The 15526-nt window shown below is 39.1% G+C and overlaps 1 protein-coding gene across 5 annotated transcripts in view; it reads right to left on the bottom strand.

The window, feature by feature from the left end:
* C2CD3 (C2 domain containing 3 centriole elongation regulator) overlaps positions 1 to 15526 on the bottom strand; it is a 146568-nt gene that overhangs the window by 72927 nt on the left and 58115 nt on the right. For all 5 annotated transcript variants that reach the window (XM_064576936.1, XM_064576934.1, XM_064576932.1 and 2 more), the window contains 5 exons: positions 13574 to 13820; positions 10766 to 10946; positions 9117 to 9300; positions 7886 to 8058; positions 6004 to 6127 (listed from right to left, as the gene is read on the bottom strand). In XM_064576936.1, the coding sequence (XP_064433006.1) occupies positions 6004 to 6127; positions 7886 to 8058; positions 9117 to 9300; positions 10766 to 10946; positions 13574 to 13820 (909 nt within the window). The remainder of the gene's footprint in view (positions 1 to 6003; positions 6128 to 7885; positions 8059 to 9116; positions 9301 to 10765; positions 10947 to 13573; positions 13821 to 15526) is intronic.

The raw sequence follows: 15526 nt of genomic DNA, 5'->3' as shown, positions 1-15526 counted from the left end.
ACTGTAGAAAGAGAAATTAGAGAAACGATTCCATTTACAATACCACCAAAAACCATAAGATACCTCGGAATAAACCTAACCAAAGAGGTAAAGGATCTATACTCTAGGAACTACAAAATACTCATGAAAGAAATTGAAGAAGACACAAAAAGATGGAAAAATATTCCATGCTCATGGATCGGAAGAATAAATATTGTTAAAATGTCTATCCTACCCAGAGCAATCTATACCTTCAATGCCATCCTGATCAAAATTCCAATGACATTTTTCAAAGTGCTGGAACAAACAATCCTAAAATTTAGATGGAATCAGAAAAGACCCCGAATTGCCAAGGAAATGTTGAAATAGAAAAACAAAGCTGGGGGCATCACGTTGCCCAATTTCAAGCTATATTATAAAGCTGTGATCACCAAGACAGCATGGTACTGGCACAAAAACAGACATATAGACCAATGGGACAGAATAGAGAACCCAGATATGGACCCTCAACTCTATGGTCAAATAATCTTTGACAAAGCAGGAAAAAACATGCAATGGAAAAAGACAGTTTCTTCAATAAATGGTGCTGGGAAAATTGGACAGCCACATGCAGAAGAATGAAACTTGACCATTCTCTAACACCATTCACAAAGATAATCTCAAAGTGGATGAAAGACCTCAATGTGAGACAGGAATCCATCAAAATTCTACAGGAGAACATAGGCAGTAATCTCTTTGACATCGGTCACAGCAACTTCTTTCAAGATACATCTCCAAAAGCTAGTGAAACAAAAGCAAAAATGAACTTTTGGGACTTCCATCAAGATAAAAAGCTTCTGCACAGCAAAGGAAACAGTCAACAAAACAAAGAGGCAACCCACAGAATGGGAGAAGATATTTGCAAATGACACTACAGATAAAGGGTTGGTATCCAAGATCTATAAAGAACTTCTCAAACTCAACACCCAAAAAACAAATAATCAAGTCAAAAAGTGGGCAGAAGATATGAAAAGACACTTCTCTTAAGAAGGCATACAAATGGCTAATAGACACATGAAAAAATGTTCATCATCATTAGCCATCAGGGAAATCCAAATCAAAACCACATTGAGATACCATCTTAAACCAGTTAGAATGGCAAAAATGGACAGGGAAAGAAACAACAAATGTTGGAGAGGTTGTGGAGAAAGGGGAACCCTCTTACACTGTTGTTGATAATGCAAGCTGGTACAGCCACTTTGGAAAACGGTGTGGAGGTTCCTCAAAAATTTAAAAATAGAGCTACCCTGGGGCGCCTGGGTGGCTCAGTTGGTTAAGCGACTGCCTTTGGCTCAGGTCATGATCCTGGAGTCCCGGGATCAAGTCCCATGTCGGGCTCCCTGCTCAGCAGGGAGTCTGCCTCTCTCTCTGACCCTCCCCCCTCTCATGCTCTCTATCTCATTCTCTCTCTCAAATAAATAAATAAAATCTTTAAAAAAAAAAAAATAGAGCTACCCTATGACCCAGCAATTGCACTATTGGGTATTTACCCCAAAGACACAGATGTAGTGAAAAGAAGGGCCATATGCACCCCAATGTTCATAGCAGCAATGTTCACAATAGCCAAACTGTGGAAACAGCCGAGATGCCCTTCAACAGATGAATGGATAAAGAAGATGTGGTCCATATATACAATGGAATATTACTCAGCCATCAGAAAGGATGAATACCCAACTTTTACATCAACATGGATGGGACTGGAGGAGATTATGCTAAGTGAAATAAGTCAAGCAGAGAAAGTCAATTATATGGTTTCACTTATTTGTGGAATGTAAGGAATAGCATGGAGGACATTGGGAGAAGGAAGGGAAAAATGGGGGGGGATTGGAGGGAGAGATGAACCATGAGAGACTATGAACTGAGAAACAAACAGGGTTTTAGAGGTGGGGGAGGGGGGATTGGTTATCCTGGTGATGGGTATTAAGGAGGGCACGTACTGCATGGAGCACTGGGTGTTATACGAAAACAATGGATCATGGATCACCACATCAAAAACCAATGATGTGTTGTATGGTGACTAACATAATAAAATTAAAAAATAAATAAATAAAAATAAAGTAAGGTCTACACCCAACGTAGGGCTTGAACTCATGACCCTGTGATCAAGAGTTGCATGCTCTACCAACTTAGGCACCCCATAGAGGTCACTGGTTTTTGAAGCACTTCCTGATAGCCACAAAGCATTTAGAGGGGTTTCTTCTTTATTGTACTTGGAATACATTAGTAGAGGGTAGTAATGGGAGTTATACAGATCTGGGTTTTAATCTTGGCTCTATCATTCAATTAAACGTGTGACCTTGGACAAGTTATTCAAACTCTTCCAAGTTTCATTGTCCTCTTTGCTAAAATGAGGACAGCATGAGGATACAACAAATACTAAAGATGTATGCATAGTTATATGCTTATTGCATTTTCATTTCTAACGAAATTAACCTAAAATGATCACTAATAGTAGACTGGTATATGTCTACACAATTTGTCTACAACAAATTTGTTGTATTATTATTTCTGATTTTATTATATTTTGCTGGCTAATAATAAGGGTAATGTTAATTATCTATACAAATGGAACTAATCATTTGTATAGTAGTTAGTAATTTATACTAACTAAGTCACTTCATATTTGTTAGTTCTTACACTGATCCTTATAAAATCAGGAGAGGTGTTCATAATTTTCATTTTTCAGATGAAGAAACTTAGACCCAGAGAAGTAAGCAACTAGCCCAAGATCACGCACAGCTAGTGGGAGATGGGACTAGAAGCCAAGGGGTCCAATTTCTAGTGCAATCTGTTTCCATTATACCTTGTCTGTCTCATATTCTGTAGGACTGCCCCAGAAGAATGTAGTGTTAGAACTGGCCTGCCTTCTTACCCTTCCTTCTTGAAACAGTAACACAGACCAAATGCAGGTTAACAACAAACTGCCTGCCACCTGATCTGACTTTTTTTTATGATCTGGAGAGAGGGACTACTGAGCTTCTTATCTATGAGAGAGCTACTGAGTATCTGAACTCCAAGTCCTTCTCTGCCAATTAAATCGTGGTTAATTTGCAGATTCTGACCCTGGCTAGGTCTTACATAGAACAAGTACTCCACAGACACAAATTTCACGCCTCCGTGCCTTTGCATGTGTTCGTCCCTGTGAACAGAATAGTTTTCAGCTCTCTTGGGCATTCCTGCTCTTCTTTCAAGACTGAGATTAAGAAGGGCTCTGGGGCACCTGAGTGGCTCAGTTGGTTAAGCGACTGCCTTCGGCTCGGGTCATGATCCTGGAGTCCCGGGATCGAGTCCCGCATCAGGCTCCCTGCTCAGCAGGGAGTCTGCTTCTCCCTCTGACCCTCCTCCTTCTCATGCTCTCTGTCTCTCATTCTCTCTGTCTCAAATAAATAAATAAAATCTTTAAAAAAAAAAAAAAAAAAGAAGGGCTCTGAATGCCAAGTTGAGCAGATTAGAGCTTATCCTGTGAACTAGTAGTCCCTAAAGTAGAGTGTGTACAATCTATGGGGTTTATATTTAGGAGAAACTACTTGGGCATAGGAAGAAAACATTAAAATTTCTATATTTGTTATCTCATATGTTAAAGTTTTGTATATGCCATTGTATATTTTATAATGTATTTAATAAATAGTATATGAAGATGATTTACACACAAAAAGTATATAGCTATTCGGAGGGTATGCTAAACTTTTCTTTTTAAAAAGATTTTATTTATTTATTTGACAGCGAGAGACAGCGAGAGAGAGGGAACACAAGCAGGGGGAGTGGGAGAGGGAGAAGCAGGCCTCCCACCGAGCAGGGAGCCCAATGTGGGGCTCAATCCCAGGACACTGGGATCATGACCTGAGCCGAAGGCAGACGCTTAGTGACTGAGCCACCCAGGCGCCCCTAAACTTTTTATTTTTTGTTAATAGGAATGCACGATTAAAATTAGACCACTGCTACTGACAATGGGAAACCATCAAAAGTTTTAATGTGAGGGAATGACATGATTAAAAAACTGCCCTGGTAAAACTTACACCAAAATGAACATTCCAGCAATCACTGGAGTGATTGCTTAACAGTGATTCCAGCAATCACTAGAAGCACATTTGGAGAATTTAGTGACAAAAAATATTAACCAGGCTGAACATTTTTACCAACTGCTTTCGTGTCAGATCTCACATGGCAGTAATTCAGTTAGTTATTTACAGACTGTGAAGTTAAAGGCAAATGATCTGACTGATTCCCTTACAATAAGGGAAAAAGTTATGGAACACTTACCTGCTTCTTTCTTGAAATTGTGTCCAAAGTGAACTAGTCTATAGTAGAAGCATGACTTAGTTCTCTTTCTTGCTGGGCACCTGTTATGTGCTAGAATTAAGCTATGTGGTAGCAGGGGGCAGAGAGGAGTTCAGACAGTGACTAGAGGAACTCACAGCAAAGTGGGGGAAACTCATGTATACAAATCACTGAAACTGAGTAATACGGGCTACAACCAAGGTGCTAAATGACAAAGGAGAGGGGCACCTGGGTGGCTCAATTGGTTGGTTGTCTGCCTTTGGCCCAGGTCATGATCCCAGGGCCCTGGAACTGAGCCCCACATTGGACTCCTTGCTCAGAAAGGAGCCTACTTCTCTCTTTCCCTCTGCTGCTCCCCTTGCTTGTGCAGTCTCTCAAATAAATAAATGAATGAATAAATAAAATCCTCAAAAAGAAATAAATAGAAGACAAAGGACAAAGCGCCACTTGTGTCCACATGTAGGAAGAAATAAAGGAAGGCTGCAAAGAAGCTGCCAAGTCAAAAGAAAATAGGAGTTTGTTTAGTGGACAAAAGGACGAACATTCAAGGTAGAGAGAAGTATGAACAAAAGCCTAAAGGAGATTAAGAGAGGGCCATGCTGGGATGCCTAGGTGGCTCATTCGGCTAAGCATCTGCCTTTGGCTCAGGTCATGATCCCTGGGTACTGGGATCAAGTCCCGCATTGGGCTTCTTGCTCAGTGGGGAGCCTGCTTCTCCCTCTGCCCTTGCCTGCCACTCCCCCTGCTTGTACTCTCTCTCTCTCTGACAAATAAATAAATAAATAAAAATCTTTAAAAAAAAAAAAAAAAGAGGGCCATGCTGTTCATATATAACAACAGTGTTCCAGGCAGAAAAAACAGCAAGACAAATTCCCTGAGGGGAATGAGCTTGGTGTGTTCAGAAGCAATAAGGCCAGTGGTTGGAGTAGAGTAAGCAGAGGGGAGACGAGCAGAAGATAAGTCATAAAGATAATAAGGAGCCAGATCATGTGGGGTCTCATAGCCATTTTTAGTAGTTTGACTTTTCCTTTGAATGAGATGAAAAGTCACTGATGGGTTTTAAGTAGAGGTGTGTCAAGGTCTGACTTAAGTTTTCATAGGATCACTGGTTTCCATGTTGAGAACAGACCGAAGGGGAACAAACTAGAAAAATGGGAGGTGGTATTCACAGACTGAATATGGGATTACAGAAGAGTTGTAGTGATTGGTCCTGGCTTAGTTTGAGGTATAGGGTCTGCCTGTGTAAATGAGTGGTTAAGTAGAATAGAGGATAAGATCAAGGAGCAAAGTTGCTAATAACAGTTTAAGTAGTAAAGTTTGCAAGTGATTTACTCATGTATAGTCTTACATGCTTTCTTTTTTTTTTTTTAAAGATTTTATTTATTTATTTGACAGAGAGAGACAAAGCGAGAGAAGGAACACAGCAGGGGGAGCGGGAAAGGGAGAAGCAGGCCTCCCGCTGAGCAGGGAGCCTGATGCAGGGCTGGATCCCAGGACCCTGGGATCACCACCCGAGCCAAAGGCAGACGCCTAACGACTGAGCCACCCAGGCGCCCTTACATGCTTTCTTAAGAGAAAAAGAAAAAAATAAAGCTGTGCTTAATAAACTGGAAATTGTACACAAGGAAGTTTTGCATATCTGAGCCTCATATGCTGTATGGACTGCAGTGGAAAAAGATGAGGACTGCTTTTCTAAGGTGGACTTACTTGGCTGCCGCTTGCAGACCACAGGCTCTGATAATCTGGACTGAGATAGAGACAGCTCGGGCAGCAAGAACTCCCTCTGCTGTCCTGGGAGTACGCCTGTACCTTAGGCCCACATCCAGTAAACCTAATGAGGACAAAAGGAAAAAAAGGTAAAAAGGTTAGCTGGAAGAGTCTCTGTTCTACCAAACCCCAAGTCCTGGTCAGAGGAAGAGGATAAACACCCTAATGAATAATAAGGGTCATTAGCAGTGAGACAAAATGTCCATGGCCAGAATCACTTCATATTATTGTACTTTAGGATTAATAAAGGCAGAACAAAAGTTACTATTTTCACTTTACATCCAAGAAACTATGTCAGACTGAACTGCTTGCCAAGATCGCACAACTATCAGAGGCAGAACTTAATTTCAGACTTTTTAAACTCCCACTTATTTTTTTTTAAAGATTTTTTATTTATTCATTTGAGAGAAAAAGAGAGTGAGTGGGGTGGGGGGAGTGGCAGAAGGAGAGGGAAAAGCAGACTCCCTGCTGAGCGGGAAGCCCACCGCCCGGCTCAATCCCAGGACCCAAAGATCATGACCTGAGTTGAAGACAGACGCTTAACTGACTGAGTCACCTAGGAGCCCCTAAACTCCCAGTTATTTTTATAGAATTGAGATGGACTCCAGCCTTTCTTCTTTCTTAAACTTTTAAAAGGTTTTCACACCTATATTTCTATCACCCTTCTACCACCACCACCTGAAACACCCTTTATATGCCATCCTTTTATAAAAATTCTACCTTCCTATTATCACATTTCAGAGAAAGCTTTAAGAAATAACAGAACATGGGGCGCCTGGGTGGCTCAGTCGTTAAGCGTCTGCCTTCGGCTCAGGTCATGATCCCAGGGTCCTGGGATCGAGCCCCGCATCGGGCTCCCTGCTTGGCGGGAAGCCTGCTTCTCCTTCTCCCGCTCCCCCCGCTTGTGTTCCCTCTCTCTCTGTGTCTCTCTCTGTCAAATAAATAAATAAAATCTTAAAAAAAAAAAAAATAACAGAACAAGCTGATCAGTGACAGTCAGGAGGAACAACTCAATCTTAATCATGGCAAAATAAAACCTTTTGCTTTGGCAGATACCCTCCAGCAAGCAAGCCCTCCGGCAAGCAAGCACAGTAACTTCATTTAGGAGGCCAATTCTAGTTATCTGATGACGTACCTGGAGGGTGGGTCAATCCTACTGAAACAATTAGGATGTAATTCAAAACTCCAAATTTTAATGAATCCCTTTCAACTTTAAATCCTAACCTCTTCCTCCCTTACAGTGAATTCCCTGTCATGCTAACTGTATTCCACCAATCCCACATCTGCTCATGTTGCCCTGGAGTAATAATTCTCTGAGTACACCTACATAACACTTAGGACTTTTGCTGTGAGGCTTCTTAAATGCTTGCTGAAGCTAAAGGTGAAGAAATGAGACAAACAACATTTATGCAGACAGTCCATGGAAATATTTTCTAAAATTTGCATAGAGTAAACTAATATGTTCATTTTTTTTTTTTTTAAAGATTTTGTTTATTTATTTGACAGAGACACAGTGAGAGAGGGAACACAAGCAGGGGGAGTGGCAGAGGGAGAAGCAGGCTTCCCGCGGAGCAGGGAGTCCGATGCGGGGCTCGATCCCAGGACCCTGGGATCATGACCTGAGCTGAAGGCAGACGCTTAACGACTGAGCCACCCAGGCGCCAGCAATACATTCATTTTTGTAAGAGAAGGTAGATCATAGTTTTCATCAGATTCTTAAAAGGGTAAGTCTCTCAAAATATGAAGAATCGCTATTTACAGAGAAAAGGGATATTTATGTATACTGATTTCGAAAGGGAGAGACAAAGCAGTCTTCAATTACCTGATGACTGGTTCCTCAGTTCTTTCCTGTTCTCAAGCCTGGGGGTTAAAGGGAGATTAAAGGTCTGTATTCCCACATCCTCACGGTGCTGCATGGTTACCATGGCACAGATCCTTGATAATGGCAAGGTTCCTTTGGCAACCACCTGATCTCTCACGTCAGGATAATAGTATCTGTAAACCGCAAAAAGCACAAGCTGTCAGTTGGAAGAATTAGGTGGATGAATGATTCAATTTGCCCGAGGGATCAGCTTTTGGTATCAAGCTATCTTTGGAGCCTGGTTGTTCTGTATTTGTGGCATACAGTTGTGGTTGTGTCTGGCTGGATTTATTGCCCATTCTGTGGAGGAGGAACTCCATAAATTATACTCTGTGTTCAGAACAAACCCCAGCTTCCTACAAGCTTTCTGTTTAGTTATCTGCATCTGACTTGGACTTCTGGGAGTAGACACTTTTGAGAGCATTCATCCTGTAGCAGCAAAAGTGGTTCTAAGTGGAGCAGTCCCAATCTCTTCTATGGCTTGAGGCCTAAGTCCCTCAAATTTAAAGGATCTGTTAGTACCTACTCTACTTCCTTCTCTTGTCAAAATATTCCATTCTTATATCAGTTTTAAATCAAACCTAAATTCACCTGACTGTTTTTAGGAAAAGTTGCTGGCAAGTGAATGGTACTCTTCCCTCGTTCTGTTCTGGATGCTCTGTCTTTTATATCTATATGCTCTTTGTCATTTTTGTTGGTTTCTTGGGAGTAGGGACGCAAAGCAGCATCTGTATTCATGTCAAGTCTGTGACATGAGTGGATTTATATTTTATGAAGGCTACTCTTCTGGTGGTAGGAAGAAAGGATTATAAGAAATAAGTTTAGAAGTGGGAAGACCAGTCAGGAGGCTATCAGTAATTTAGGCATGATATGATGAGGGACTGAACCAAATAAGGCAGTAAATAGGAGAAAACAGGTGACTGAATATTTAAGAACAGTAGGAGGTAAAACTGATAGAACGTCACTTCCAAATGTTATAAGCACTTAAAAGCATGAGATACATCTGCTCCCAAGAGCCTAATAATTCAGATTTCAGCAAAATCTGGAGAAGTGTCACTAACAAGCCAGATCATATAAAATAGGGTAGAAGGGATTGCTTAGCTTCCTTACAATTCAACCTAAGCTGTCAAGGGAAGCATGCTCTATGATTGTGTACTTCCTTTCTAGGCACAAAATTGGTTTCACATTATACCTGCACCAGACTTCAAACTGGACTCCACCTCCAGGCACAAGCCCTTGTGCAGAGAAGGCACTCAGTAGAAGCCTTTGCACTGGAACTTCAGCTGGCAACAGGAGAGAGTGATGGTGTTCACTATTAAAGATGGGATCTGGAACACAGAGTGTGGTTGCAGATCTGAAAGGCTTCAAAGAAATTCCTTTGGAAAAGAAAAGCAATTCAGAATAATCAAACACAACATTTAGGGTTTTCTATGTAGTCAGATAGTATGTTAATATCCAGTATTATTTAATTTCATCCTCACAATACTCCTGTGAGGAAAACAAAGCAACTATTATTACTCCTACTTAACAGACAGAATACAGACATATTGAGGTTACACAGTGAACCCAAAGGTCTTAGAGGTAGTAGGTCATGGACCTGGAACCAGAACTTTTATCTTCTGTCTTACTTCTACCAAGGCCCATTTCCCTAGTAGCTATGGTCCCCAAAGGTTCCATGATAATACAGAAGAAAGAGATCTCTTTATTGCTGGACAATATCTAAGGGTTGCAATTTCTCCACATCCTTGTCAACACCTGTTAGTCTATTCTTTGTTTTTGTTTTTTGGCTTTTTAATTATTGCCATCTTGGTGAAAAGAAGTGGTATCTTGTGGTGCTTTTGGTTTTCATTCCCAAATGACTAATGATGCTGAGTTATCTTTTCATGTGCTTATTGGCCTTTGTATATCTTAGGAAAAATGTCTATTTAGATCTTCTGAATATTTTTTAATTAGATTGTTTTTTATTATTATTTGTAAGACTTTTTTTTTTAATATATTCTAGATACAAGTCCCTTATTTGAAACCCCAAAATCAATACTGGCAGCTCTTTTGCAGTTATTTGTGGACATGCTGAGAATGGCAAAACATTTGAGTCACCTGACTTGATCATTCCCAGCTGAGCCTGGACAAAGTGACACTCTGCTTTCTTGTTTTAGCTCTCAGAGATGATCAGATGATGGAGATGGGAGAGGCTAGTGTGGTGTAGTGCAAGAGTATCTGGCTCTGGGGCCAGTTGGATGGGGTCTGAATGTGCACCTCGTTATTGTCACTGGGGCAGCTTCAGTCACTTAACATTTCTGAACCTTGTTCTCTCTTTTGTAAAATAAAGTAAAATCTACTCGAATAAGTTGTTTTAGGATTTACAATTATGATCTATGTGAGATATATATATGTACATATTTCCCCTAAAAGCAATGGTTCAGTATTCTCTAATTCAGTGTCCCTGACATTGCTATGTTATGTAGAATATAACTACCATGAGTAATGAGAATCAACTGTATGTGTATAGATAAGAGTGAGTAGGCATGTAAATGATATAAGATGGGGCAAAATATAAATAACTTGTGGATCTAGGTAAAGTAGTAAGTAGTAAGATAATATGTTAAATTCTTTGTACCATTTTTGTTAAATGTTCTGTAACTTTGAAATCATATCAAAATAAAAAATTACAAGAAATAACATAAGAAAAGAAAAATAAAAACTTAGTCCATCTCCTGTACTATCCAGGTTAAGACTAGGAACATTTAGGAACACAAAATTCACTCAGGAAAAAACAAAATTCTAAGTATAGCCAATGAAAGAACCATACAAGAATGAGAAACTCTAACCTCCCAAACCTACCATTTTCAGGGAACTCAGGTCCTTTTAGCACACTGGATTGGGAGTCTTGAACTGGAAAGTAGTATTGGACATAACAATCTGCTTCTCCCCAGACTGTTGCCTGAAGAGGGGCTAGCCCTTTAACTTTCTCTACATGGAGCTCAAAGTGATGCTCCATCAATCCATTTCTTTGGTCCTCCGCCTATTAAATGAAATAGAGATACTGGTGAGCTTTAAAGAAAAAGTTTCTTAGAATATTCCTGTTTCTCTATGAAATCTGAGTCTACATGAAAAAATAGGTGTAATTAGCTGATACTAAAACAGATTCTTAATTTTCATTGTGTATACATCTCACAACTGCTCACTGTAATCAGATCAAGGTGGATTTACTCTAGACTGTGAGACTTGGTCAATATTAGAAAATCCATAAATGTAATTCACTGCATTAAAAACATGACTATCTCAATAAATGCTAAAAAGGTATTTAATAAAATTCAACACTGGCTTCTGATTCTTAGTACACTAATAGAATACATTAAGAAGATCTTAATAGGATAAAAAATATACACATGAAGCAAATAGGTATTAATATACTAATTTTTTTTAAGTAGGCTCCATGCCCAATGTAGGGCTTGAACTCACGACCCTGAGATCAAGAGTCGCACACTCTACTGACTGAGCTAGCCAGATGCCCCAATTTACATACTATTTTTAATAAAGTTGGGAATAACACTGAGACTATTCATTAATGGTAAGGACTAGTAGGGGAGGTTGTAACATACCATTACTGAAGGTAACCTATACTAATAACAATTTAAGGTTTTTATTATTTACTATAGCCAGGCACTATAATAAGCCCTTCACTTGTAATAGCTAATTTAACATGCATAGCTAACAACAGCGGAACCAGGATTTGAATTCAGGTAGTCTGACTCTACAGCCAAGCTCTTTACCTCTACTCTATACAGCTTCAACAGACACAAGACAACTGATAATTGGGACTATTCAAAGAGGGAATTCAGGATTCAGATAGGGGTCAAACTGTATGATTTATATGTGTTTAACATTCTAAGTACTAATCCCATGAATTCGGAATAGAAATTGCATAAGGTCTTTACTTTGTATTCTAAAAACCTATCAGCAATATCTGCTCCAAAACCTTCCTTAGGGAAACAGAGAACTTTCAGTTTGTTTCCCCAGAGAAGAAAAATATGGGTTAAAAAAAAAAACCTCTCATAATCTCAGCAGCTGCTTAATTTGGTCATACAGTATTAGAGTAATCTAATAATTCAGTTCTGCAGATGCTGAAATGGATAAGGGACATGAGTGCAAGAAGAAAAACAACTGTATTTACAGATATCTAATCTTTCCAAGAGTTCTTTTATGCTCATAGTAATATTTTCTAACTTTTGGTATGGCATTTAACAAAACCTGAGTCTACACTGCAATGTGAGGGCCATATAACACTAAATAGACTTGGGGATATTATAGATAAATTTTCTTTGTGCTTTTCTGTCGTATTTAAATTTAAAAAGCTACTATTATCTAGTAATAGACACTAGTATCTAATAGAAACAGTAAAGTTTGGAGTTCATAACATACAAATAAACAATAACCTACTCATAGACATTTTCCTAATCTTTCTCTGTTAGAGACATCACATTTGTCATTCAGATTCAGATTTAAAAACATAACATACTTAAATCATGTGGAGACTGAGATTTGGCTATACTGGTAAAGACACCAAAGGTAAAATACACTAGGACATGATACAACAGAATGAAGATTGGACTTTTAAGTCAAAAGGCCAGTGTCTGGGGGCGCCTAGTGGCTCAGTAGGTTAAGTGTCTGACTTTTGATTTCAGCTTAGGTCATGATCTCAGGGTTGTAAGACTGAGCCCTGCATAGGGCTCCATAGCAGGGAGTCTGCTTGAGATTCTCTCTCTCCCCCTCTGCTCTTCCCCCTACTTACACGTGCTCTCTCTCTCTCTAAAAAAAAAAAAAAAAAGGCCTGTGTCTAAACTCTGATTTTCCCATTCTTAGCTATATGACCCTGGACAAATAACATAACTTCTTTTGACTCTGTTTCACCACCTGAAAAGTGAATGACAATGGTTCCCCTCATGTAGTACTAGGGAAATAAACATGTAAAAAGTATATCAATGTGCTTTCTCAATTGTTCAACACCATACAAAACAAATTACTTTTAAGAATTTACTTGTAGAAGAGCAAGAAACTTTACTGTAACTTTCCAACATGGATTTGGTTAAGAAACAGAGTAAGATTTTGCGGGCCTACATTTGGGATCATTGTCAACCTCCCACCCTTATTTTTCCCTCCTGGATTATCTCCTTTTTAGTTAAGACCTTTTAAAATGCAGTCTTAGGTTCACCCCAATTTTTAAAGAGGCAATTAATTAAGTTAGTAAATTAGACTATTAGGATGTGGTTGTCCAATTAGAGTTTCTTTATAAATTCAAAAATTTCAGAGGGACAGATATATATTTAAACCACAAAACAAATAATTCCTTGGATCTACAGCATGCATCGGGAGTGCAAATATGTTCCTTTTCACTACTGAAAAAAGGATTTGGGGCAATGGTTTCATTAAAACACGCAAGATAAAATGAGATTATGAAACTTAAAATTTGCTAATAGACCTTAACTGTTCTCACTTCACACATAAAAAGGTAAATAGGTGAAGTGACTGATATGTTAAATGGCTTCACTGTGGTAATCCTTTCACAATATTACGTATATATTAAAGCATAGTTGTACACCTTAAAATGAGATTATGGTTTTTGTAAACTATCAAGTGTTTAATCATTACCATATTAACAGATGCTATAAATGGCTGATCCAGAAAATGGGCTGGCCTAGGGCTGAAGGGAGGAAGTGTTCCTTCTTCGTTCTTTAATCTTTGTAGTGCCATTATCTGATCTGAAGAACCCATGGCTAAGAAGACGCGAAGACTCCCGTTTTGGTGGCCTGAGAACACATCAATCACAGGCATGTAGCTGTCAACAGCAACAACTGGGTACTGAGCATCAAGCAGCAGGCGAGAAATTCTGGGATCTCTAGAGGGAGAGAAATGGCGAATGAGCAAATAACAACCATCAGTCATGTCACAGAGTTGCTGCTGCATTTCCTACTTGGCTTATTTTCTCAGTTTGTTAAAAATGGGTCTACAACTAGAAAACATTAGTTTGAAAAAAACATATGATTTTACCATAGCTCATCAAATAAAAATTACCAGGCAGTTAAGTTACAAATGTAGCACTTTGAAAGCAGTCTGATTTATGTCTGTTATCACCATGACCCCAAGCCCAGCATCTGGGATCGAGCACTATCTCAGTACAGGCTTGCTGAATTGCATTACTTTACAGGGAGGCAGTGTGGTCAATCTGAAATGGACTTTGGAGTCTGGCAGATAAGATCTGGATAATATTACCAATAATATCTGCCATCTATAACCCTTCTAACACTGCAAAAGTTGATATTATCCACTATTAATAGATGAGAAAAAGTCCAAATGCTCTTCATTATACCATGCTGAATCTTAGCTCTGACACTAACTTGCTGAATGACTCTAATAATCAATTTAACCTTTCTGTTTCCTCTTCTGTAAAATGTACGTAATAAAACTTCCATCAAAGGGCAGTTGTTAGGATTAGCTGAGATAACAAACCCAAAATACCAACTATAATACTTAGTACATAAAAGTACTCATTAACTGGTAGCTACTATTGTTTTACGCTCTTTCAGCAAAGAATGGGGTCTAATGAAATGAGAAGGGAAGGGAAGTACCAGACCACACTAATATCACAACTAAAAAAGGGGAAAAAGCCTATAGCTGACAGAGGCATGATTCCAGCAGCACTCCTTAGCCTGACCATGCTTTCCAGTGTTACCAGCCTAAGTATTTCACTGTTCACAGAAGGCTTACCCACTTGTTTTCTCACTGGATTGTCACAGTTGTGCCATAAGGGAGACAGGGGGTCTAGCATCACCCTCATTTTACAGATGATGAAAAGAAAGCCAGAGAGGCTGACTTCTGCAAGTCAAAGGATAAGTTTCCTCATTTGTAAAAAGGGGATAATGATAATACTTCCTGGGGTTATAGAAAGGCTCATGTGAAACTGCCCACAAAAGCGTTCTCTGTAAAATGTAAAATAACAGCATATAAAACACAGAACCATAAGAAGGCTGTTAGGAAAGAAGTCAGTGCTAAAATAACTAAAAATCAGTACCTTGAACCAAAAGAAAAAATGAACAGTCTGTAGTGAGGACAGAAATACCCTTCAGATAAATCAATACCTTATGGGGGTGTTGCACAGTGAAAAGTGAGGTACAGTGATCAAATGTGAAGGTCCAAAAGACAACACTCAGTATAGAAATCTTGCAAATAGCTGAAGTAAACAGTACTAACATTTTTGTGACAGAGAACTAAACCATTAGTTTTGTGAGGTGATAACCTTTGGCAGTAGAGCTTCTTGGTGAAGCAGTAGAACTCTCTGGGTTCTAACCCTGGTTCTACTACTTACAATATATATAACAAGTTATTTAAATCCTCTGTGCCTTTGTTAACACATCTGTAAAATAGGGGAAATAAAAATTACCTGCCTTAGAAAACTGTTGTGAGGATTAAATGACTTGATGTATATAAGGTTCTTAGCATAGGGCCTGAAACAGGGTAAGCAGTATCTGTAAAACTGTTTTAACAGAGGAGAAAGTGTAGCGACTGTGGTGAAATTGAGAAAAGTCCTCCAAGGTATTATTGGGC

Source organism: Mirounga angustirostris, unplaced genomic scaffold, assembly GCF_029215605.1.
Source record: "Mirounga angustirostris isolate CCGP_5_RB_7025 unplaced genomic scaffold, mMirAng1.0.hap1 SCAF_13, whole genome shotgun sequence".
NCBI lineage: Eukaryota > Metazoa > Chordata > Mammalia > Carnivora > Phocidae > Mirounga > Mirounga angustirostris.
This window is presented reverse-complemented; position numbering and strand designations above follow the sequence as displayed.